Below are 23,513 nucleotides of genomic sequence, written 5' to 3' on the forward strand. Positions count from 1 at the left end.
ATATTGCATATTCTTCATTCAGTGATTTAATAACATTTTTTAAAAATAAAGCAGAATTGTATGTCATGTGTTCGTGTGTATACACACATATACCTTTTCAGTTTTTTCTTATGTGAGAGACCACAGATTCCATGGGAAGCATAATTTTTTGAGTAATCAACTGAGACTTACTGTATGTAAGTAAACTTCATGAAGGGAACCCCTGCGTATATGGATTGAAAACTGGATTCATGTAAATCTAAGAATTAAAGCTGAAACAAGTTTGCATAGTTCAAGTGTTTGTTTATTTACATATACATAGAGAGATACAGTTTATAGTCAACCTGACTCCCAGCAATTCTGAGCAGCTTAAAACTTTAAAACATACACACATGCACCCACAGACACACAGAAAAAAAATCACAAGTGTCCTGAAGACAAACATGGAAACTATGGGTTTGGTTTTTTTCACGGAAGAATCCTAGAGAAGTTGAAAGAATTGAGACTACTCTTTATTATATTTAAGAGCATGATCCTTTGTAATATTATACTCAGTGGTACATATGTAGGGAAGGAACAACAATTTGAGTTTTCAGTTGATGAAGTAAAAAGAAGCAGTTTAACTAAATTTGGTATTTACTAAATGAATACATGATAAACTTTGTTAATAGATTATGAATCGAAAACTTTATGATTGAAGAAGTAATCCCATTTTCATGAGCTAATAAAGGTTTTCTCTTTTTTTTTGCAGCTCAGATGAATGGAATGATATTGACAATGCTGAGAAGGTCCGATTGCAACATAAAATTGCAGAGGATGGCGAGTTTTGGTAAACATTCAAATTCCTTTGTGTTTTAAAAAAGGATGCATTTCTTTCTGAGGAATCCTTTTATCTTTGCTTTTAACATCCTAACTTGATTAAAGGTAAAGGTTTCCCTTGTCCAGTTGTGTCCAACTCTAAGGGGCCATGCTCATCTCCATTTTTTTAGCCAAAGGAGCCAGCATTGTCCAAAGATATTTCTTTGGTCATGTGGCCAGTTTGACTATACACCAAGGCACCACCTAAGTAGTACCTATTTATCTACTCACATTTGCATGCTTTCAAATTGTTAGGTGGGCAGGAGTTGGGCAAGTAATGAGAGTTCACCCCATTGTGTGGTGGGGGGGTCTTGAACCCAGGCTGTCACTTGTCCAGCTGACAAGTTCTGTATCTTCAACCACTGAACCATCATGCCCCTTTCTAACTTGACTATAATATATAGCAGCAATCACATGAAATGCACTGTGCTGATTGCATCTTTGTGACATTTGTATCCTTGTTGTCCACTCTTAGGATATCATTCAAAGATTTTCTGAGATATTTCACAAAGTTGGAGATTTGTAATCTCACGCCTGATACACTTGAGGCTGATAAGCTTCATACATGGACAGTTTCCGTCACGGAAGGACAATGGGTACGAGGCAGCACTGCAGGTGGCTGCCGTAACTATCCAGGTAAATCAAGTGTTAGGAATACTTTGGTTAATTTAATTGCTTGAATTGAACTGAGAATTGAACTGTCAAAACATTGTGTAGGAAACTAAAATGTAATTTAAATTGGGGGGGAACCATTTGTAGACACTTTTTGGACCAATCCCCAATATCGTTTGAGACTCCTGGAAGAAGATGATGATCCAGAAGATACAGAGGTGATATGCAGTTTCTTGGTGGCACTGATGCAGAAAAACAGGAGAAAAGAGCGCAGACTAGGAGCCAATCTCCTCACAATTGGTTTTGCCATCTACGAGGTATGTTAATCACCAGGCTACTGATTAATCATATCCTACTACTTCACAATTGAGCTGGTTAGATTACAGCCCAGTTATATATACAATAGGCCAGCTAATTGTACAGGTAAGTCCTTGACTTACAACCACAATTGGGACCAGAACCACTGTCACTAGACAATTCAGTCATTAAATGAGCCAACCTATGACTTTACCCAGTTTGACAATCTTTTCTGCTGTGGTCTTAAGCAAAACACATGGTTGTTTAGCAAATCTGGCTTTTCCCATTAACTTTGCTTCTCAGAAGTCAGTTGAGAAGGTCTCAAATGGAGACAATATGATCCTGTGGCACTGCAATGATTGTGAATACATGCCAGTTGTCAAGCGCCCAAATTGTGATTATGTGACCACTGCAAGAGTCATAAGCGTGAGGATCAATCATAAGACACTTTTCGCAGTGACATCTATCTTTGAACAGTTGCTAAATGTAAGGTTTTAAGTCAAATTCTACCTCTACTTGGACAAAAGTATAAAACACAAGTGTTAGATTTCTTTTTAAATACTAGATGCCATAAATTAAGTATTACTGTTACTCTGCTCTATTTAAATTAGAAATGTCCTGTTTGGAATTTAAAAGAAATCAAACTCTGCCCTTGTTTCATGGTTGAATCAAAATATGAATGCAAGAGGGTACAATGGTAGCAATAAAATGTTTCCCATTTGTTTGCTTGCTGGCTGAGTCAGTAAACTAATTTGCTGACTCTAATTTCAGTCAAATCCAGTAGCAATTATCCTTACTCAACGAGTACAGATGAAGGTATTATTGAGGAATAAAGAAAATGTGGACTATTGATAATTAACTGACAGAGAATATATACTGTAGTTTGACATTTCTATTTTTTAATTTATGGCTTTTTAACAATGATCTGCTATTTTAAAACTTGTTTGGATTTGCGCACTAGAACCATAAAACCGTCTCAATAACCACAAAAAGTCCTTCAGCCTTTGCTCCCTTAACACATTAAACCATAAATGAAAGTGTTTTCATGGATTACCCATTTTGATACCCCAGTTTTAATCTATGCCTTCAATATACTGGCTAAAGACAAAACAAATTCCTAATCACCCCAAGTTAAAAAAAAAAAAATAGCCCAGGATTCCAGCACCAGCATCTCTAATGATGTTCAGCATTATGCCTTCTGTGATTCTCACTCAAAAAATAATAATGGGGGGGGGGAAATGCAGCTTTCAACTATGTAGCTATATTTATACAGGTAGTCCTCGACTTATCACCACAATTAGGCCCAACATTTCTGTTACTAAGCAAGGTATTTGTTAAGTGAGTTTTGCCCCATTTTGCCACTTTCCTTGCCACAGTTATTAGTGAGTCACTGCAATTATTAAATTAGTAACACGGTTATTTCAGGAAATCTAGCTTCCCTATCCATTTTGCTTGTCAGAAGGTCACAGAAGGTAGTCACACGACCCTGGGATCCTGCAACCGTCATAAATATGAGTCAGTTGCCAAGCATCTGAATTTTGATCTCGTTATCATGGGGATGCTGCAACGGTCGTAAGTGTGAAAAATGGTCATAAGTCACTTCAGTACTGCTGTAACTTTAAACGGTCACTAAACAAACTGTTATAGTCGAGGACTACCTGTATATAACCTGGCTTACACCATTACTGTGTGTAACTACATATTCAATAAGTGTTGGAAAGATCCTAAGCTGAACGTACATTTGCCAAAACTGTAAACATAAATTTTTAATTATAAGACATCTTCCCTCCTTTTCCTAATGGTATTTTTACCTTGCTTGCTTTACAGGTGCCGAAAGAGGTAAGAGCAGACTGTGAAAGACCTGTTAATTGCTTGAGTAACATCTTGATTACAACTCCTTTTCTACTTCACTCTTCAGAAATTTCCAGGTTAGATTTCTTAGTGACCCTTAGGTGAAAATCCACTCTGTCTTAAAAGCGTGCATCAGTATCCCAAATTATGCATTCAGGAATATACTCAAATAATTCACATCCCACAGGGCATTTGAAAAGTGTATTAATAGAAATAGCACTTTACACATGGCTCACTATATATAGAAAATACAATAATGTTGATCATCTTAATGTATGACTTTTTTACATCTGTTAAAGTGCCACAAGCCTACACAACCTACCACAGAACATCCTTATAATTTATGGCATTATTTTACATAATTTATCCAACAACTGGTAATATCACTATTGTTAAGTGACGGCAAATCAAATATGGTATCTTAGGGTAATTTTCCTACCCAACAGAAAGCCCTAAGTCACATCAGGTTCAGTTAGTTCTTGACTGGCAGATATGAGGGACTCCCAAGACTCCAAGGACTCTAAAAAAAAGGTCATAGAGAACATATTCTGTTGACAATAAATTTTTATGAGTTCAACAGACATTGAACTTCACCCAAATGAGTCTTTCCTTAGCACAAGCCTATGGGAAATTATCTAAATGTTCATATTCTGGTCAAAAGTTTTATTCACAATGCCCCTACTATAATTAACAAATCAAAAAAGTTTGGCGTAACTGGACATGATGCTAGACATGTAGTAGGAGATCTCAAATATTTTTTCCAAAAGATCCCATACATTGGGTATTTCAGCTACAGTATTACTCTCCTAAAACCAGATTCACAAGCTCATTTCAAGAAAAGCAACAAAGATCTAGGGAGAAGGTACAGCTAGTCCTTGACTTATGACTACAATTTGGACCAGAATTTCTGTTGCTAAACAAAGGGAAATGTTAAGTGAGTGGCACCTGATTTTATGACCTTATCTGGCAGGGTTCTTAAGAAAATCACATGGTTGTTAAGCAAATCCAGCTTGCTCCACTGATTTTGCTTGTCAGAAACCAGCTGGGAAGGTCAAAAATGCCAATTGGACTCCTTGGGATGCTGTAACCACCATAAATAATTTCCAAGTGCCTGAATTTAGATCATAAGACCATGGGGTTGTAAAGTGTAAGGACCGGTCCTAAGCCACATTCTTCAGTGTTGTAACTTTGAACAGTTGCTGAACGAATGGTTGTAAGTTATAAGTCGAGGACTACCTGTAAATTGTGGCTTTCCTGTGATCCACAGTTTTAGTTTCAGCTTATTTTAAAGTACCTAAAAGTTACTTAAAAAAGTAGCTAAAGTATCTAAAAGTTACTAATAGTGAGGACAATTAACCAGTGGAACAACTTGCCTTCAGAAATCATGGGTGCTCCATCACTGGAGGTTTTTAAGAGACTGGACGGTCACTTGTCTGAGATGGTATAGGTTCTCCTGCTTGAGCAGGACTAGAAGACCTCCAAGATCCTTTCCAGCTCTATTCTATTCTATACCAATATGAGGATGTCCTCTATCTTGTATGTGCAGGCCATATGTATATTTCACTCGGTTCATGTTTACAGATGCAGGGTGACAAGAAACACTTACAGAAGGATTTTTTCCTTTACAATGCCTCCAAAGTAAAGTGCAAATCTTACATAAACATGCGAGAAATCGCAGAACGTTTCCGGCTACCACCGAATGAGTACGTCATCATCCCATCCACCTACGAACCCCACCAAGAAGGAGAATTTATCCTGAGAGTTTTCTCAGAAAAAAGAAGTCTTTCAGAGTGAGTAAAAGATCCCCATTCTGGATTTCAACATACTCACATCCACAGACATCCACCCATAATATTGCTTTATGTTTCTTCCAGCATCTTTTATGCCAAACCTGTTCAATATAAGTGAGAATGTAGGAGTCAGCAAGACAGCATCCTTGGGCCCACTTACTTCCATGACATCACTAGATGTTGATCATGAACCTTCAAAATAAAAATAAATTTTCAAACATTGCAAAATCTTAAAATCTTCAGAATCTCATGGGGTGGAAAAATCTTGCAAGAATTGCCTTATCATATGAGATTTAATTTTACGTGGAGTCAGGATGTGGTGGGGCAGCCATCCTTGTTCTTGAATTTTTAATTGCCTTCAGCACCTTTGCACTGGCTACAGGACTTGAAAGTGGGAGGTGCAGTGTTGTGATGCTTATTCTCCTTTCTTTGTGGCCAGTTGTAGACAGTGTTGCCAGGTGAGGAGAAGCTGAGCAAAAAACCCCTAATTTGTGGGTCCCTCAGGGTTTAATGTTCTCAGCCCTCCTGTTTATCATACACATCAGTGTTGAGGTGATAATCTCTAAAGATATGAGTAGAAGCCACTTAATTTCATTTTTTCCAAATCAAAGTAGAGAACAGGAAACTTCAACATTTACTTCTTTTGTCCATTTCTTCAATTTTCTTATAGGGAAGTTGAAAGCAAGATTGAAGCAGGAAATATCTCTGTGAGTACATTCTATATGGAGTCTTATATTAGAATTGTTTCTTTTCAATATGAAGCTCCAGAAAAGTGGTATGTTTGTTATTCTCTCAGGCTTCATTACATATTTATAGCTGGTGCAGGAACTTTTTGATATCCCTTTGCACCACTTGAGTAGAATCATCCTCACTGCTACTATTTGGAATATTATTTATTTTTGTATTTGGTTCACTTATATACTGCTGGTATTTGTGCTTAGGAATAATTGAAATAAAGAATCATATAGACTGTCTGGGTATTTTAAAACTGATACTGCAGCATTTATACTTCATCAAACATTAACTAAATGCATAGCCAGTGATGTTCATGAAAAGGATTTTTTAAAAATCAATATGGCAGCTGGGATGCAAATAAACAAGTCTTCAATTGTGTGATCCCGACCACCATCTTGACTTTTTTTTATCCCCCCCCCAACACCCCTGTGTATGGCACAAAGCAATGGTTCTCAATCTGTGGTCCACTGACCTATGGGGGCCGCAATGTCGTCACAGGGATCCATGAAGACTTGAAGAAATGTTATGATTTAAATCTTGAATTAAGTCTTGGGGGGAGGGGCTGTGGCCTTGGTCCATGGCCACAAAAGGTATTTAAAAGGGGTCTGTGGTGAAGAAAAGGTTGAGCACCACTGGATAGAATTTAGAATGAGGAAAACATGATTCTTGATCTTTCTGCACTCTGCACATGACACTGTTTGTTTACTGGTTGAATACATGACAGTGTATTAATGTGTGTGTGTGTGTGTGTGTGTGTGTGTGTGTGTGTGTGTGTATGAGAGGGAGAGGGAGAGAGAGAGAGAGAGAGAGAAAGAGAGAGGGAGGAATCTCCTTTGTGAAAATGCTATCCTCTAATCCAGTGGTTCTCAACCATTTTAATGCCGCGACCCCCAACTGGTCGTAAGTCAAGGACTACTCAACCGGTCGTAAGCCGAGGACTACTCAACTGGTGCAGCACCGTTTGCAGAATGGGACTTTTGGCGGGCTCAGCAGGGCAGAGACAGCCTGGACAATTCCTATTGGCTTTTGAAAGCCAATAGAATTAGACTCTATTCAAGAGAGTCTATTCTATTGGCTTTCAAAAGCCAATAGAAGAAAAGGGAGTAGCACAGCTAAGGAAAAGGGAAAAAAAATGGCGGACTGCGTTGTTTGGCGACCCCCATGAAATGGTCGTTCGACCCCAAATGGGGTCCCGACCCACAGGTTGAGAACCACTGCTCTAATCTGTCACAAATTGATTAGTTCCTGCTTTTCTTCTTTCCGGTAGCCAATCATCTTTGTCTCAGATAGAGCAAACAAGATCAAAGATCTGAAAGGTGGTGAAGGGCCAAGAAAGGACAAGGGAAAAACAAGTCCAGATAAGCAAAAGAAGAACACGGAGGTTTTATATTTATCAGCATGAGGAACTTGCATGCACTCTAACCAATCAGCATGTTGGTGTCAGCCCTGTGAGATAGTCCAGATAGGAAGCATGCCTAGATGAACTAACTATATTTTATTGTAAGGTTACATTAACAGAATCTTACAAATTTTAAAGTGCATTTCTCCCTTGTCCCTTTCACAGCCCAGGGAACCAGGAAGGGTCGCCTCTGGGATGCTGGCATGCCCACATTCCTTCTGTGAATTAAGCTGCCTTTTATCTGACTGCTCCCCTGGCTGTAGGTCTTCCCACTGTCTCCCAAGAACATTCCCACATATCATTCAAAATGGCTAAATCAACATGGCAAGCAAGTCTTTGTGGATATAATATTTACCTTCCTTAGCGAATTAGAGAATGTTTATTCTTTATTGGGGGTGCAATGGCTGAGGGTTGAAGTTGCTGTGCTTGTCACCTGGAAAGCTGACAGCCCAGGTTTGAGACTTGAGTGCTGTGCAATGGAGTGAGCTTCCAGTACTTGCTCCAGCACTTGCCCACCTAAGCAGTTTGGAAGCATGAAGATGAGAGTAGATAAATATATACAACTTCAGTAACAGCATTCCATTCACCTCATATAGTCATGCTGGCTACATGACCACAGAAAAGTCTGGCTCCCTCAGCTAAGAAATGGAGATGAGCACCACTCTCTAGAGTCAAAGTTGACTGAACAAAGGAAACCTTTACCTTTTTATTCTTTAATATTTATATCATTATATAATATTAAATATTTGCTCTCCGTACTGAATGAGTAAGACATGTCCAAAAACTCTATCAGAGTTACTGTTCAGAGTTGGTGCAAAAACGTTTTGATATCATTGTGCACCACTTGAGTAGGATCATCCTACCTGCGTAGTAATTCACTAGCTCAGTGATGGCGAACCTTTCAGAGACCGAGTGCCCAAACTGCAACCCAAAACCCACTTATTTATCACAAAGTGCCAGGGCCGCATCAGCATTGTGGTGTCCTTGGGGGGGGCAGGGAGGCACCTCTGAGTGCAAAACCAGGGGCACAAAAATGGACCAACATGCTGCAAGACGCAAAAACGGCTGCTGCCATGCCACGGGGTGCAGATACAAGGTGCTGCACCACGCAAGAACGGGGCAGGGCTAGTGAGTATCACGCAGGCACTAGGCCCGCCCTATTTGCAGTGCTTCCCCCTCCCTTTTTTTGAATCCACCAATCGACAATGGTTGGTGACCTCTGCTTTACCATCTCTACTTGAGCTTGCTAGTCAGCCGCTTCACCTCCTTTGGGCTGGGCGGGAGTCCTGCTCCGGGCAGCGGTGGCGGCCTGATGGACCTGCTGCTGGTGGCAGTGGCATGCATGCCAACAGAGAGGGCTCTGAGTGCCACCTCTGGCACGCGTGCCATAGGTTCGCCACCACCGCACTAGCTGTAAGGAGGGGGGTGGGGGAAAGGAAGGGAGAGAGGCAGGGAGGGAGAGAAAATGTAAAAATTCTTTTAGTTCATTGCATAGTGTTAGGTCATTCCACCTCATGACTGTCTTTCCCTTTATTAACTGGAATATCTTCCATTCTTATCCAATAAACTTGTCTTCTCATGAACTGGCTGCACTGCTGTGGTAGACCTACCGTTGCCATGAGAAGAAGCTCCTTAATCCTCTCCCCCATAGGTTACAACTACAGTACTACAGTATCAATGAGAGTCATGGGGATAAATGTGTCAGTACAAAGAACGGGAAGAAATATTTATAGAATCTGTATTTGAGGAGGGATGGAAAACCTAGTTCTTTTGAAGATATTTGCAGAAGGGTTGATAACCAATGCCCATCTAGTTTCAAGTCAATCAAGCTCAATAATTTCTTTTTAGAAATTATCAGATTGCATAATGACCTGGAATCAGTCATAAATGCGAGCCATTTGCCAAGCAGTTGAAATATGGAGTGCTGTGACATTTTACAATGGCCAATAGGCCTTAAAGCAGAGGTCTTCAAACTTGGCCTTTTATGATTTGTGGACTTCAACTGTCACAGCACTTGTGGAGTGCTTGTAGGCAATCTCAAGGCCTCTCTTGTCCAGACGGAATAAATCAGAATAGAGCTGAAACGGACCTTGGAGGTCTTGTAGTCCAACCCCCTGTTCAAGTAGGAGACCCTATACCATTTCAGATAGATGGTTGTCCAGTCTTTTCTTAAAAACCTCCAGTGGTGAAACACCCACAACTTCTGAAGGCAAGCAGTTCCACTGGTTACTTGTCCTCACTGTTCTCTGTTTCTCCTTAATTCCAAGTTGCTTCTGTCTTTGATTAATTTCCATCCATTGTTTCTTGACTTGCCTTCTGGTGCTTTGGAAAATAAGTTGATCCCTCTTCTTTGTGGCAGCCCCTCAAATACTGGAATACTGCTATCATGTTCCCCCTGGTCCTTCCTTTCTCTAGACTGGCCATACCCAATTCCTGCAACCGTTTTTAATTTTTTTGTCTCCAGGCCCTTAATCTTCTTAGTTGTTCTTCTTTGCACTTTTTCCAAAGTCTCCACATCTTTTTTATAATGTGGTGACTAAAACTGGATGCATTATTCCAGGTGTGGTCTTATTAAACATTTATAAAGTGGTACTAATGCTTCACGTGATTTTGATTCCATGCTTCTGTTTATACAACCAAGAATTGTATTAGCTTTTTTGCCTGCTGTCTTTTCAACTTGCCATTTTTTCCCTGGAAATCCATCTCTGGCACACTGAAGGCGAGTTCCAGAAACCTTCCCCACTGTTGGCCTCACCTGTCTGTTTGAGGTCTCTTCCTTATGATGCTGTAAAGCAGCGGTTCTCAACGTTTGTGTGACGGCGACCCCGTCACACAAACGTTCTGCGCATGCGCTGCGCGGCCCCCATGTGCGGCGTGCATGCGCTGCGCCGGCCCCCATGCGCAGCGCGCATGCGCGGCGCCGCCCCCGAGGGGAGAAAATGACGGATCGCCTTTGGCGACCCCCGAAAAATGGTCGATCGACCCCAAATGGGGTCGCGACCCATAGGTTGAGAACCGCTGCTGTAAAGCAAAGGAAAGCTGAAATAAAATCTAACCACAGTCGTTGTCTTATAATTTTTCACTTAGTTATCACTTCCACCCTTAACAAACCAGATGCCAGTCCCATTTACAGTCACTAAAGAAGGACTAGCTGTATTGTTCCTGTAGTGTTGTGCAGAAAAAGAAGAATTGTAAATAATTTAAAATTAATAATTAATGAATAATTTAGCTCAGGAAGAAGCAACCCAGAAAGAAGAAATAATTTCAACAATGAATTGCAACATCCTATAAGGATCAAACAGCATTTCTACTTTCCAAAAGCTTTCCGTTCACTGCCTTTTTTTCATTCCATGTCTTTATAGCCTGCAGAAAGGGATACAGAGAATGAAGAAGATAAACAGTTCCAAAATATTTTCCGACAAATTGCTGGGGACGTAAGTATATAGCTGTTTCTTAAAGCAGACCAGCATTGTAGCATCCAAATAAATACCTTATGCAATGCTTGTAGCAAAGCAAAGCACTTATAGATTTCTGTAATCTATAAGTAAAAATAGGCCGAGGTAAAAGGGCCCTCCCCAGATGTTCTACCTGCAAGTTGAACAAGACAAGTCGTTAGATGAGAGGGATGGGCAAAATTGGAAAAACCAAATAAGATTCTGAGATAAATTTATCTTGCAGGGCTGAAGGAAAATATATTTCTAGGCCGTTGTAGTAAAAGATGTCAGATTCCTGCAAGTGAGACAAGATTAGAGATTGAGCATTGAGCTGTTGATGATCAAAATCAAGCTCTTAATCTGATTTGCTCTCGTTGCCACCAGAGACCTTGTGTTGTCTTGCAATTGCTGATCAGCTTTTCTTTTTTAAAAAAAAAAGATGGCAGAGGAGTTTTTGAGCATAATTCTTGGAGAAATCTGTCAGATGTTTATGAATATCCAGTTCAGAAATAATTCTACCCAAGGATGAGGATGAAGATGGCTTCATTATTCAGCTGGGGATGGAAGAAGCCAAGAACTTTTGCTCATTCGGCCCATTTCCAAATTCCATTTTTCTATTGTTGGCTTCTCTCTAATTCATTTCTGGTTTTAGAGAATTATCCTGCTGATAAGAGCAGCAACAGAGTCCAGAATCCCTTTAAATCAGTGGTTCTCAACCTTTTTAATGCCGCGACCCCCAACCTGTCATAAGTCAAGGACTACTCAACCGGTCGTAAGTCGAGGACTACTCAACTGGTGCAGCACCATTTGCAGAATGGGACTTTTGGTGGGCTCAGCAGTGCAGAGACAGCCTGGACAATTCCTATTGGCTTTTGAAAGCCAATAGAATTAGACTCTATTCAAGAGAGTCTATTCTATTGGCTTTCAAAAGCCAATAGAATAAAAGGGAGTAGCACAGCTAAGGAAAAGGGGAAAAAATGGTGGACTGCGTTGTTTGGCGATCCCCGTGAAATGGTCGTTCGACCCCAAATGGGGTCCCGACCCATAGGTTGAGAACCACTGCTTTACATCATTTCTTTCCAACATTCCATTCAAGAAGTTGAAGAGCATATTGCTAACAACCTTAAAGTCTGCAACAAATAATACTTTACAATGTTCAAAGCAGAAAATAAGTCAAGGAAATGCTTGGATAAACTGAATGATATGGAAAAGAAATGATGTGGATTACCCCAACAGTTTGACCCATCTCAGCATAATGTGCTCATTCTTGCACTGTCTCATTTCCATGGCTATTAGCGTCACTCCTGTTTTAATCACTTACAGGACATGGAGATCAGTGCTGATGAACTAAGGAACGTCCTCAACAATGTTCTGAAAAAACGTAAGTGCTGCTTCTCTTTTCTTAAGTTAACCTCTGAGAATATAAAGATGCAGAAACTGGATTTTTGTGCAAGTCTCATTTTATAATGTGATTCGTTGGGGTTATTAGGTGATGAAATCCAAAAGGCTAGATCTGAACTTTTCACATTATGGTACCAAAGAATAACTCAAGAGTATGAGGCACAAAAGTAGCCACGTTCATTATGAAGCCATCTGCAAATCCATTGTATTGCTGCATCAGGTACATCATCTCTGGTCTTGAATGGGATTGCACTGCCCCAGACAAATCCAGGGCATAACCTCCGGGTTGACTCTAAAGAAGCAGGCGGCAGTTGTGGCTAGAAAGGCTACAATTTTCCTAAATTATCTGTTATTCATGCCCTGGTCCATCTCCCTATGGATTACTACAATGTGGTCTACAGGGAGCTACCCTTGAAAAGCATCTGGAAGCTGCAGTTGGTGCAGAATACAACAGCATAAGCAGTGTTGGGTGGCCCTAGGAATGTGCATATATTACAACACTAATAAAGTCTCTTAATGCTCAGAATTTAATAACTGATTTACATTTTAAATGGCTAATACCAATACAATAATTAGCTTTAATGTTATATCGTAATAGAGTATTTCATTGCATTTTAGATAAAGACTTGAAAACAGAAGGTTTTGCCCTGGAATCCTGCCGCAGCATGATTGCCTTAATGGATGTATCCTTTTTAATTAATATAAAATTAGAAGACAGAATAATAATTCCTTGCTCTAAGAAGCTGTTATTCCACTCTTCTTAAGATTGGTTTGCTATTATAAAGTTTAGCTTTTTGTTTGTTTGTTTTAGCAAAATCACAACAGTTGATCCAGATTATAGTCATATCATTGTGCAATGTGAGAAAACATGATTTAGCAGGATGGGATACACAGCATAAAATAAATGTCAGCTTATTATAGTGCCAAGTAGTGCAATGAGTTTTATTTATAATTATTTTTTTAAAATCACTTCATAATTGTTTTAGAGCACTTAATTTTTTCATTCTTACAGAAACACTCTGTAAGATGGAGCATAACTTCTATTTCATGGTAAAGGATCATCTACAACAGTGGTTCTCAACCTGTGGGTCGGGACCCCATTTGGGGTCAAATGACCATTTCACGGGGCTCGCCCAACAAGGCTGTCCGCCATTTTTCCCCCTTTTCTTTGGCCACACCCCTGGCACCTGGTTATGTATAAGTGGCTGGGGGTCACCACAACATGGGGAACTGTATTATGGGGTCGCGGCATTAGAAAGGTTGAGAACCACTGATCTACAACCAGAAGTCCTTGGTTGAATTTGGCTGCACAAAACCCTGAATGACTCTATGAAATTGTTAATAAATAGTTAAATGCTAATGCAGTGGAAGGGTGGGATCATGAAATATATGAGAACTAATAATACTGTGAATCATTTAATTTGATTTTTATTTAATATAGATTTTAATTGCTTTGATCTAGCCTTTTCCAGTTGTCACAGCATGGGTTCTTGCATGCTATTTCATTGTGGCTCTCAGCCCCCCCAGATCTGATGTATTCTTCATCTAAAGAGTTTTTTCTCTAATAGCTCACTATCTAAGTAATTAAGAAGTTTTATCTAAGGTGTTCAGGTTTCTGGAAATTAAAAAAAAATCTCATTTCAAAATCTTTGAGAAATTTGAACTGAACTGCTATCACAGACAGATGGTTCTGGGAAAATAAATCTTGATGAATTTCGCCACCTTTGGACTAAAATTAAAAGCTGGCAGGTAGTCTTGTCTTGTGAATTAATTGTGGTCTAGACATAACATGACAACATAATAAGGATACAAAACGGAACAGCTGCAGATTACCATTGTTAACACTCTGTTCACGTATTATTTTAAAGAATGTGAAAGAAATTATATGGTGCTTCCCTTACAAGCACTAAGATAAATCTATTATGTATTGCAACTTTGTTATCCAGCTCTGATAGTTGGAATGATTAGAGAGGGCTATAAATATTGTAAATATACAACTAAGTACAGGAAAGGGTATTGAGTGGGGGAGGGATCTGGGAAATAATTTAGCCCACATGTGTTATTCAGCCTCTCTTCATAATTTTTGCTTCATCATTTCAAGGCCAACTCTGGAATAGACTGATTTAGTTTAGCAGCATTTCTGGAGGTGTGCATTTTTTTATGCTGGAAAATAGTTTGTATGCATCAAATTCTTGAGGATTATTTCACTTTTTGCTTTTCCAGAAAATTTTCAAGCGTTATGACACCGATCATTCAGGAATCATTAACAGCTATGAGATGCGTAATGCAGTTAAAGATGCAGGTTTGTACAGGGCAGTGGTTCCCAACCTTTTGTATACCCCTAGAACGCTTCTGATATATTCTCGCACCCCTTACAAAAGTTCGAAATAACGGCAACGAATTATGCATATACACTATAATTTTGAAAACCCAAGTTTTCGCACCCCCTGAAATATCATCTCACACCCCCAGGTTGGGAACTCCCAGTATAGTCTGGCTGGGTTCTTGGGCAGAATTTGGGGTGGAGTCTTCTCTTATTTTATCTATCTGGGTCTTTGCATCAGTAACATGTAGCTTTTCACAGAAAAGTGATCGAGAAGAAAAGAAGTCACTTCTCTCCACCGGGACCTTCTCATCTCTTTCTCTCCTCAGGGTTTCAACTGAATAACCAATTGTATGATATCATTACAATGCGCTATGCTGACAGGAATATGAATATTGAATTTGACAGTTTTATCTGTTGCTTTGTGCGACTGGAAGGAATGTTCCGTGAGTATATTTCTTTAAAATGTCTCTATCTCCCAATTCCATTCCAAGATCCAGGGTTTTGGGGGTTTTTTAGCATATGGGCTACATAACCAGGGAAGTCTACAATGCTTTTTACCACAAAATAGTTCTGGCAACCTAAGACTGCTAGTTCATTTTGTTCATGCATGCACACTATCCAAGGTACATCACAGGGGGCAAACTAACTTTGCACTAGCTGACTAGCAGCTAGCAAAATCCCAGGGAAGCTGTTTCATGAATAGCATTTGGCACCGGGACATAAGAGTCTTGTAACTGGGCTTCAGCCACTTTTCTTTTTAAACCTTTCTTTGCTTGTACATTAAGCCTTGCAGATAGTGCTTCCTCTTATACATTGTGTAGGAAAAGGTGCCTAGGAGTCAGCAATGCATCTAGTTTGGCAGGAGTGTCCCAAAGCAAAAAAATGCTAGTCTCTTTAGCTACCTTGGCTCTTGCTACATGAATATTACCCGACAGTATTTGCAGAAACAAATAGCATTTCATTACACTGTTTGTTTATATTATTTAGATAGGCACCCATCTCACAAGCAAGTGACTGAGTGGCATGCAACCAAACTGGTATTGCCTGTTTCATGGAAAGGCTGATTCTTTGGTCAAACTGAAACATTCGAGCCCCGCATGGCCTCATTTAAACTGTTATCCACAGGAGGAATTTACTTGTCTCAACTGATTTCTCTCTCAAATCACAAGGTCTCCAAAGTGACTAATACAAATAATTACAGCTGATGATTGATAGTTATGTAATTCTGTCACATAAGTTAAACTATCTGACTGAATGGTACACAGTAGCTAGGATTTCCTATTAATATTTGAATGATAAAGTTAAAAATATTGGGAACAAATAGTTCTAAAGTATTGTATTTATTGTTCTAATTTCTTGACTTCTATAGAGTGATCTTCCTTATGTTTGTCTCATTTTAGGTGCATTCCAAGCCTTTGATAAAGATGGAGATGGCATTATTAAACTGAACGTCTTAGAGGTAACTATTGATGTATTTGCTGAAACTCTGATAATCATGCCTCTTTGAGCAGTTTACAAAAAAGAATGTCCATAGTACATTAATTAAAAATTCATAATATCTAATTTTTCTTAATACTAGAAAACAATTTACAGCCCTGTCTTAGGAAAACAAAACTAAATCTCTGAAAGGGTTCCATCTTAACTTTTTTCCCAAAGGCCAACACAATTAGGTCAAGTCTAATATCTACTGGTAAACTATTCTATAATAAAAAAGACGGTTATCAGAGAAGCATTTTCTCCCCCTTCTCTTAGTCTTTCTCAACCCCGAGAGGTGAGGAACAGTTTTTCTCAAGTTATTCACATTTAATGGGTCAATGATTGAAGGAGCTAGGTTTGCTGGTTCATGGGTGACAAGCCACATAAGACTTTACAAATCAAAATTAGCACTTAAATTGCACTCAAAAATGCAGGGATCACAAAACAGATGAAAAACATTCATGGTATGTAGTGATAGCAAACAAGTCACTGTATTCTTATTCATTGCAGGTTCTGAGGTGCCTTTGAAAACAGTCTTATGTAGAGCAGTAGTCCAAATGGGTGGGAATGAGAATATGAATTACTATTGTAGGTAGGATTCAAAAGCCCTTATTGAAATTGTAGGGTCATTGTTTCTTAATAAAGGAACCGATTATAAAAGTTGTTTAGTTTTACATTGCTGTTGTAGACTGCATGAAAGGCAAAATAGTTTACGTAGGGTACTCATGCAGATTTGAGTGCAAGTTCAAGAATATCTGTTTTAAAAAGCAGATGTATTAGGTCAGGGGTCCTCAACCCCCAGTCTGTGGACGGTACCAGGCCACGGCATACCAGCAACCGGTCCACACAAACAAGCAAGCCCCATCTGTGGGATGCAGACAGCACACAAAACCATGCACTCTCCGGTCTGCAGAAAAACCTCTCCATGGAACCAGTCCCTGGTGCTCAAAAGATTGGGGACTTCGGTATTAGGTTTATTCTATAGTGAAGGTCCATTATCTATTACTAACTCAAATGCTTTAGATGAATTAGAGAGATAAATGGAAACCTGGTAGATAAAACAGGGCTCAATATAGAAGTTTAAATATTCCAGAACTATCCACATTTACCTGTAGGCTAGTCTTTGAGGAAATTCTCCTGAACTTAGCGACACTTATTTAGCATATTTAGCATTAGGTTATATACGTGTCTGAAATAATTTCAAAGATTTTTCTGCTGATAGTGGCAACTTAATTTAGCTTTAATAGTGTGTATTGTATTATAATTTATTTTTAAGATAGTAAAAAATATATTTTGCTTTCAATGTTTATAAGATTTCTAATCCAACTTTGTGATAGAGAGTACAAGCTTAAAGAATGAGTTCATTTCTAACTGAGCTAGAAGTTAGAAACGAAATAAGGCCTTGCAAATGCAGTGTCATTGCAAGGTTTAATACACTGGAAATCCTTATTTGGATGCAAGTATCTATGAGTATGGGAATGGGAGTCAACAAACAAATTCATAGTCTGATGTTGAAAATACTCATTTTGTATTTTAAGTCAATTTCTTTACTGGGTTAAGGGGATTTGCACAGATCCACATACTGTAGTTTTGTTCTGCATATTGAAGAAATGCCTATTATCTTAAAATACTTGTTTTCTACTTCCAGTGGCTACAGCTCACCATGTACGCCTGATTACCACTTATTTCACCTTCTCTTCGATTATTGACTTAATCAGCCAACATTCAGTTACAAGATACTGATGTCTAGCACATCTCCCTCTTCAAAATTACATGGAAAGAAAGTATAAACCAGCAGATTTATGTCCAAGGAAACTGCTTATGGAGAAGTAACAAAAGCAGTGAAGCATCTGGTGCACAAGAAGTGGTATCTGCTCTCCTGATGGAATCAATTCTAGATGCATGAGCTTCGTGGCAAATCAAAATTATTGTTCTTATGTTGAAATAGCACCTCTTATCACCTGAGATATTTAGGGGACAGCAGAGCAATTTATCATTATTAAACACTACAACTTGCCAAAATGCAGTTCATCTGATTTAAGTAATTCAACTTATTTGAAAATAACTTGACTCAAACATTTAACTATCTAAATTATGTTCATCTGATTTTCTTATACGTTACATCAGTTATTATTCCTGTAGCCAAAGCTTCCTACAATTACGGTATGTCCAGCAACAGAATATATCAATATACACAGATTAAATATTAAAACAGGATTTGTCAAATGACTAGACAGATGGCTAAATATTGTGGTGAACTATAGGTGGTCCTTGACCATTCATTTAGCGGCCATTTGAAGTTACAATGGCACTGGGGAAAAAAGTGACTCTCAACCACTTAAGCCTGGTGCACCATCCCCAAAGTCATGTTTTCACAATTTGGGTGCTTGGCAATTGGCATGTATTTACAATGGTTGCAGTGTCCTGAAGTCATGTGATAGCTGTTTGCGGCCTTCCCAGCCAGCTTGTAAGAAGCTAAGTCAATAGGGGAGCTGGGTTTGCTTAACGACAGTGTGATTCACTTAGCTACAGTGACTAGCTCAGGAGTGTCAAACTGCCGGCTCGCAGGCCGGATGCATCACGCAGAAGCCACGTCCACCCCATTGCCGGCAATGGCAAAACAGTCCCGATATGTCGCACGACGTCACATGACGTCGCAGGTTTGACATGTCTGGATTAGCTCAACCACTGTTGCACAAAGGTCATATAATCAGGTGTGAGTCACTTTACACCATCTCACTTAACAATAGATATTCTAGTCCCAATTATGGTCGCAAGTCAAGGACTTCTGGCAATTAATTTGGTTCCTAAGCTGCAGGAAAAATATTTTAGCTAAATTATAAGTTTATTCTGGCAACTTTGACAGACGGACAGATTCAGCAAGTCTGGGTTTTCTTACAGTAGAACTTTTATAGAAGTCTGTATTGACATATAAACAAGACTTCTTTTATAAGACATTTTGCACACAGGATTAACTGTGACCTAGTGCTATGACTACATTTGTTTGGAAACTGTACTCCCCCATCCCATTTTAGCAAATACTATGCAAACAATGGTTCCATTGTTTTGGATAATATGGCAAAAGTTGCATAATAAATGAGAACTCTTTCACTGGTTCTGCTGTGTTAACATTATGAAATGTGATTTTAAAAAAACCCTAGGAAAAAAATGCTACTTGTAGGGGTCCAGTTTTTTTTTTAACAGATGCTTGTATGAATTGTATGAAGGAGGATTGCTATCCAATATTTTTGCTTATGTTTGGAACTGTGGTTTTGGGAAGCTGACCTTTGAGGTATGTGACATAGCTAGGTAAAAAATAGTGAAACAGGCTCCATACTAAAGAAATATTCTTTCAAAAGGCCTTTTTGCTATTCTTCAGAGACTGTACAGAACCTGACCCTCAGCAATTTTAAGACATGTCGAGTTCAACTCCCAGAATTCCTCCTGGCTGATTGGGGAACCTTTTTAAAGTTGCCAAGGCTGAGAAGCACTGAATTTGATGCTGAACAATCATTTTCCCATTTTTTTCCTCAAAAGTAAATGACATATTTAAATGATTAAGTGAAATCTGAAAAAAAAAATAGACTACACCACAACTCTCTTGGGATAAAGTAAATTTATTTTATTTCTTTTTGCTGTTTATCTTATCTAATTCACAGCTTTGTAGCAAAAAGGAAAGACTAAACCCTTCACTGAAACAAACTGAGAAAAGATGCTAATTAAACAGTTACAACAGAGTTAATATGCTATTTTCCCAGCTGATATTTCTGCTATTACAGGAATCTGTTCTTGCCTTAAATGTTGTGTTGTTTGAGACCTTCTAGCTGCATTAATGCACAGTACTATATGGAGTACCTGCTTATATGTTCTGTGCAAACCATTCCTCACAACTATAGATTATCTAGGAAACTCAAGTGTTTAGAGCAAGTTAGCTGCTGGCTGCCTGAATACTAATTTTTAATGTATCTGTCTTTGAACATGTGCACTATGAAACATATACCCCCAACTTGCATTTAGAAAGAAGATAAAACGTCATTAGATATTTAGGATGCAGTCCAGACTTTTTAAGATGGGTGCTTTGCCACTTTATTAAGATGTTGTAGCTTTTATGTTTCAGTCCACGTAGCCCAGTAGTGTCTCAAAGAGCAAACAGAAGCTGGAATACTTGCAGGTTTTCTGCTATTTAGTGGGACAAAAATGCAACCAGCCAAATACCTGAATTCTACAGCAGCTGATACACACAACAGTCCTCCACAGCAGAACCATTAATGTAAAGAAACACATTCACCACACAAACACAAAAACTTAACGGTATTTTAAAAACACACACCTCTTGTACTGAAGAAATATGTTAGCATGCAATCCAAATACATTGCATATACAACCTACAACAACTTGCTCAGACATCAGCCAGCACACAAAACCAAACACTTCCCACACATTTTAATAATGCACTCTGCAATTCACTCTGGGCACTTCATTTCTATCTCCTTCCTTTCAAAATAAATATCTTCTAAAGATAAAGTTAATATATTTGAGGAAATAAGAGAAAAACCTTCCAGAATGGGACATTCTTCGAAGTACATAATCTTGATGCATCTACCTTACCATTCTATCAATAATCAGCAAATTCCATTTTGCTCTCTTTGCATCCAGATTTCTAGAGCAACCTAAAGGAGCATGCTTATATTTCCAACTAAAGAGGTATAAGTACAGAAAACAACCTCAAATCAAACAAATAACCTGAATTGCAAGAGAACATTTTACATTCCATGTGAAAAAATGGTGGAGCTTCAGTGTAACACACTGAAAGGAGGAGGAGTTTAACTTTCTAAGAATTATGTCGACATGACCTCATTTGCAACAATTCTTCTCATTAAGAAAAACATATATCATAGAACCAACTAATAAAACCTGGCCACACTTTTATTGCTGAACAAGTTTTACTACAAATTATGAAAGCATCCCAAAATGCACTCATTTTAAATGTGTGCACGCACATACACACCTAAATATACATATAGTATTAAACAGTAAAAAACACAAAGTAGTCCAAGTTATCAATCACTTGCAACTACTGATGCCAAAAGAACATTTAAATTATTGCGTATCAAGTCACCATCCTCTTCCAGTTAAAATACTGAAAAAGGAACTTGAAGAGGATGCAAAATTAAGATTCACTCATTCACATAACTAATAACACACTCCATATATTTTTCCTCGCAAAAATACTTCCTACTTCTGTAATTTAACTTCAAACACATTCAAATAAGAATGAGCTATATTTTAAAATGTCATTTGATATTTGGCTATCTACAAAATGAAAGTTTTTGCAGCCTTTCAAGTAAGCATTTAAGGGTTTCCTTCAGCCTGTTTGATTTCAGCTGCCAACAATGTCATGAAAAGAGGAGGCACTATTGGCCAGAAATCACACACAAGCTACAGAACAAGATGTCCTAACAATAGAAGAGAACCAGTGAATTGTTCATTATTTTTGAACATGGCAAAAGGTCAAAAGAAAGGACCAGAATCAAAACTGCTTTAAGGTTATCTGAGTTGTCAACAAATCATGTACAGCAACTTCCAACTGGTTTGTTCTTCCAGCTGTTCAAGTCACTAAGTTAGACATGAATTAGCTTTATGTTTAAAGGTTAATTACAATATCATTTATTCTTCTGATATGTATACATTGTCTGGTGTAGTTAAGCTCACAGTCAGATACTGCTAGACCAGTGGTTCTCAACCTGTGGGTCGGGACCCCATTTGGGGTCGAACGACCATTTCACGGGGGTCGCCAAACAAGGCTGTCCACCATTTTTTTCCCCTTTTCTTTGGTCACACCCCTGGCACCCGGTGATGTATAAGTGGTTGGGGGTCACCACAACATGGGGAACTGTATTATGGGGTCGCGGCATTAGAAAGGTTGAGAACCACTGTGCTAGACTAATAATGAGGTTTTTAGCTTTTCTGTGGAGGAAAAACCAGAACTGATGCCACAAGCAGTAGATGAAATCTAAATAGGGAACCACTTTCTGAAAACCGCAAATTGCAGCACCAACTTTCCCAGACAGCACTGACCATATACACATTTCCTTCACAAACACATATGCCATTTTAAAAAAAAATCCTTGCATTTGTCACGCTGCTTGGTTTTGTTCCTTTAAATGACAGCACAAAATACTTGCAAAATTCTCAGCTTCTACTTGGGTTTTAAATCTTCCCAGTTTGCACCCAACAGCTGAATAACTTGCAATTATAGGAACTGAAGTTATTTAGTCAGTTGCTGTGAGACAAGATGCTTATCAAAAAGCTGACTGCAAAGAACAGGATTCTCATGGGCTTAGCTGGCTGAAGCAAGTAAAAATGTAGTAAAACTTCACTTACTTCAAATGCCAGAATGGTCATAACTTGAAATTCTCAGAACCAAAAAAAAAACAGTTTCAATATTGTGGCAAGAGAGCACTGGGTATAAATCTAACCAAAAATGTCTAATATAAGTTATATTCACTGGTGATTGTATTATGGTGCCTAGTACTCTTAAAATAACTGGGAAATTACAGTATTAGAAAACAGGTATTCTGCTGTCTTAACAGTATGTTCTGTGCCACCCTAAGAGCCTTTGGAGCCAAAGCATTCCCCGCCCCCCAAATCAAGTACAATTGTGATTAATTGTGTAGATTTCACATTTCAAACTGAAGCCACAATATAAAGTAACTCAAACAATGAGCCAACTGTTTACTCCCACAGCAAAGTATCTCAAAGACTTCAGTAAGAAAAAAAATAAGGAAGTCAACAATCAGGTGGTATTTCTAGCCTGTGTTCAGTAATTAAAATACTCCAAAGCCAGAAACACATATTAACAGGGGATCCTACATATAACATGAAAACTGATGGTTAAAACATATATAGGTAGGGCCCCAAGTTTATTCAACTTTACTCTGAATACCTAGTAAGAGATAAGCACAATGCACTTATTTGCACAGTGCAAGTAAGAGGAAGAGTAGATTTTTTTTCCTAACAAGTGAATGGTATAAACAGCTTTTTGGCATGACTCTGTCATTCCTTTCTCTGCAGAGCTGTGAATAGATCCTGTCTCTGTAGACAAAACAGAAAAAGGCTTGTGTTCTTTTTGCGCTCCAAGGATGAACCGGAGGAAAAAGAAAAGAATGAGGTGGACAAGGCATGTAAAATTTCTTGTGTATAAAAAAATACTTCCCAATATGGGAGGCTGAAAAATGTCACGAGTCGATCTTGCTATCATCCTCTGCATGCTTCTCGATGTGTCCCACTGCATCCTAGAAGCAGAAACAAAAGAGGGTTGGTTTCAATCAGCTCAGATTTTTACACTCCAACGA

The 23,513-nt window shown here is 38.7% G+C and overlaps 2 protein-coding genes across 4 annotated transcripts in view; one reads left to right on the forward strand and one right to left on the reverse strand.

Annotated features, from left to right (window-relative positions):
* CAPN3 (calpain 3) overlaps window positions 1-22,283 on the forward strand; it is a 29,536-nt gene extending 7,253 nt beyond the window's left edge. Inside the window, exons 9-23 of one of the 2 annotated variants that reach the window (XM_039327094.1) lie at window positions 731-808; window positions 1,313-1,473; window positions 1,597-1,766; window positions 3,574-3,585; window positions 5,179-5,387; window positions 6,058-6,094; window positions 7,390-7,503; window positions 10,884-10,955; window positions 12,279-12,336; window positions 12,975-13,039; window positions 14,037-14,105; window positions 14,580-14,658; window positions 15,009-15,125; window positions 16,083-16,141; window positions 17,807-22,283. In XM_039327094.1, the coding sequence (XP_039183028.1) occupies window positions 731-808; window positions 1,313-1,473; window positions 1,597-1,766; window positions 3,574-3,585; window positions 5,179-5,387; window positions 6,058-6,094; window positions 7,390-7,503; window positions 10,884-10,955; window positions 12,279-12,336; window positions 12,975-13,039; window positions 14,037-14,105; window positions 14,580-14,658; window positions 15,009-15,125; window positions 16,083-16,141; window positions 17,807-17,833 (1,327 nt within the window). In that variant the 3' untranslated portion in view covers window positions 17,834-22,283. The remainder of the gene's footprint in view (window positions 1-730; window positions 809-1,312; window positions 1,474-1,596; window positions 1,767-3,573; window positions 3,586-5,178; window positions 5,388-6,057; window positions 6,095-7,389; window positions 7,504-10,883; window positions 10,956-12,278; window positions 12,337-12,974; window positions 13,040-14,036; window positions 14,106-14,579; window positions 14,659-15,008; window positions 15,126-16,082; window positions 16,142-17,806) is intronic. The other variant, XM_039327184.1, reaches the window with a different exon arrangement.
* ZNF106 (zinc finger protein 106) overlaps window positions 19,760-23,513 on the reverse strand; it is a 49,300-nt gene continuing 45,546 nt past the window's right edge. For both annotated transcript variants that reach the window (XM_039326964.1, XM_039326876.1), the window contains exon 22: window positions 19,760-23,453. In XM_039326964.1, the coding sequence (XP_039182898.1) occupies window positions 23,397-23,453 (57 nt within the window). In that variant the 3' untranslated portion in view covers window positions 19,760-23,396. The remainder of the gene's footprint in view (window positions 23,454-23,513) is intronic.

This window comes from Crotalus tigris, unplaced genomic scaffold, assembly GCF_016545835.1.
Source record: "Crotalus tigris isolate CLP2741 ecotype Arizona unplaced genomic scaffold, ASM1654583v1 scf7180000017545.3456711, whole genome shotgun sequence".
Taxonomy (NCBI): Eukaryota; Metazoa; Chordata; class Lepidosauria; order Squamata; family Viperidae; genus Crotalus; species Crotalus tigris.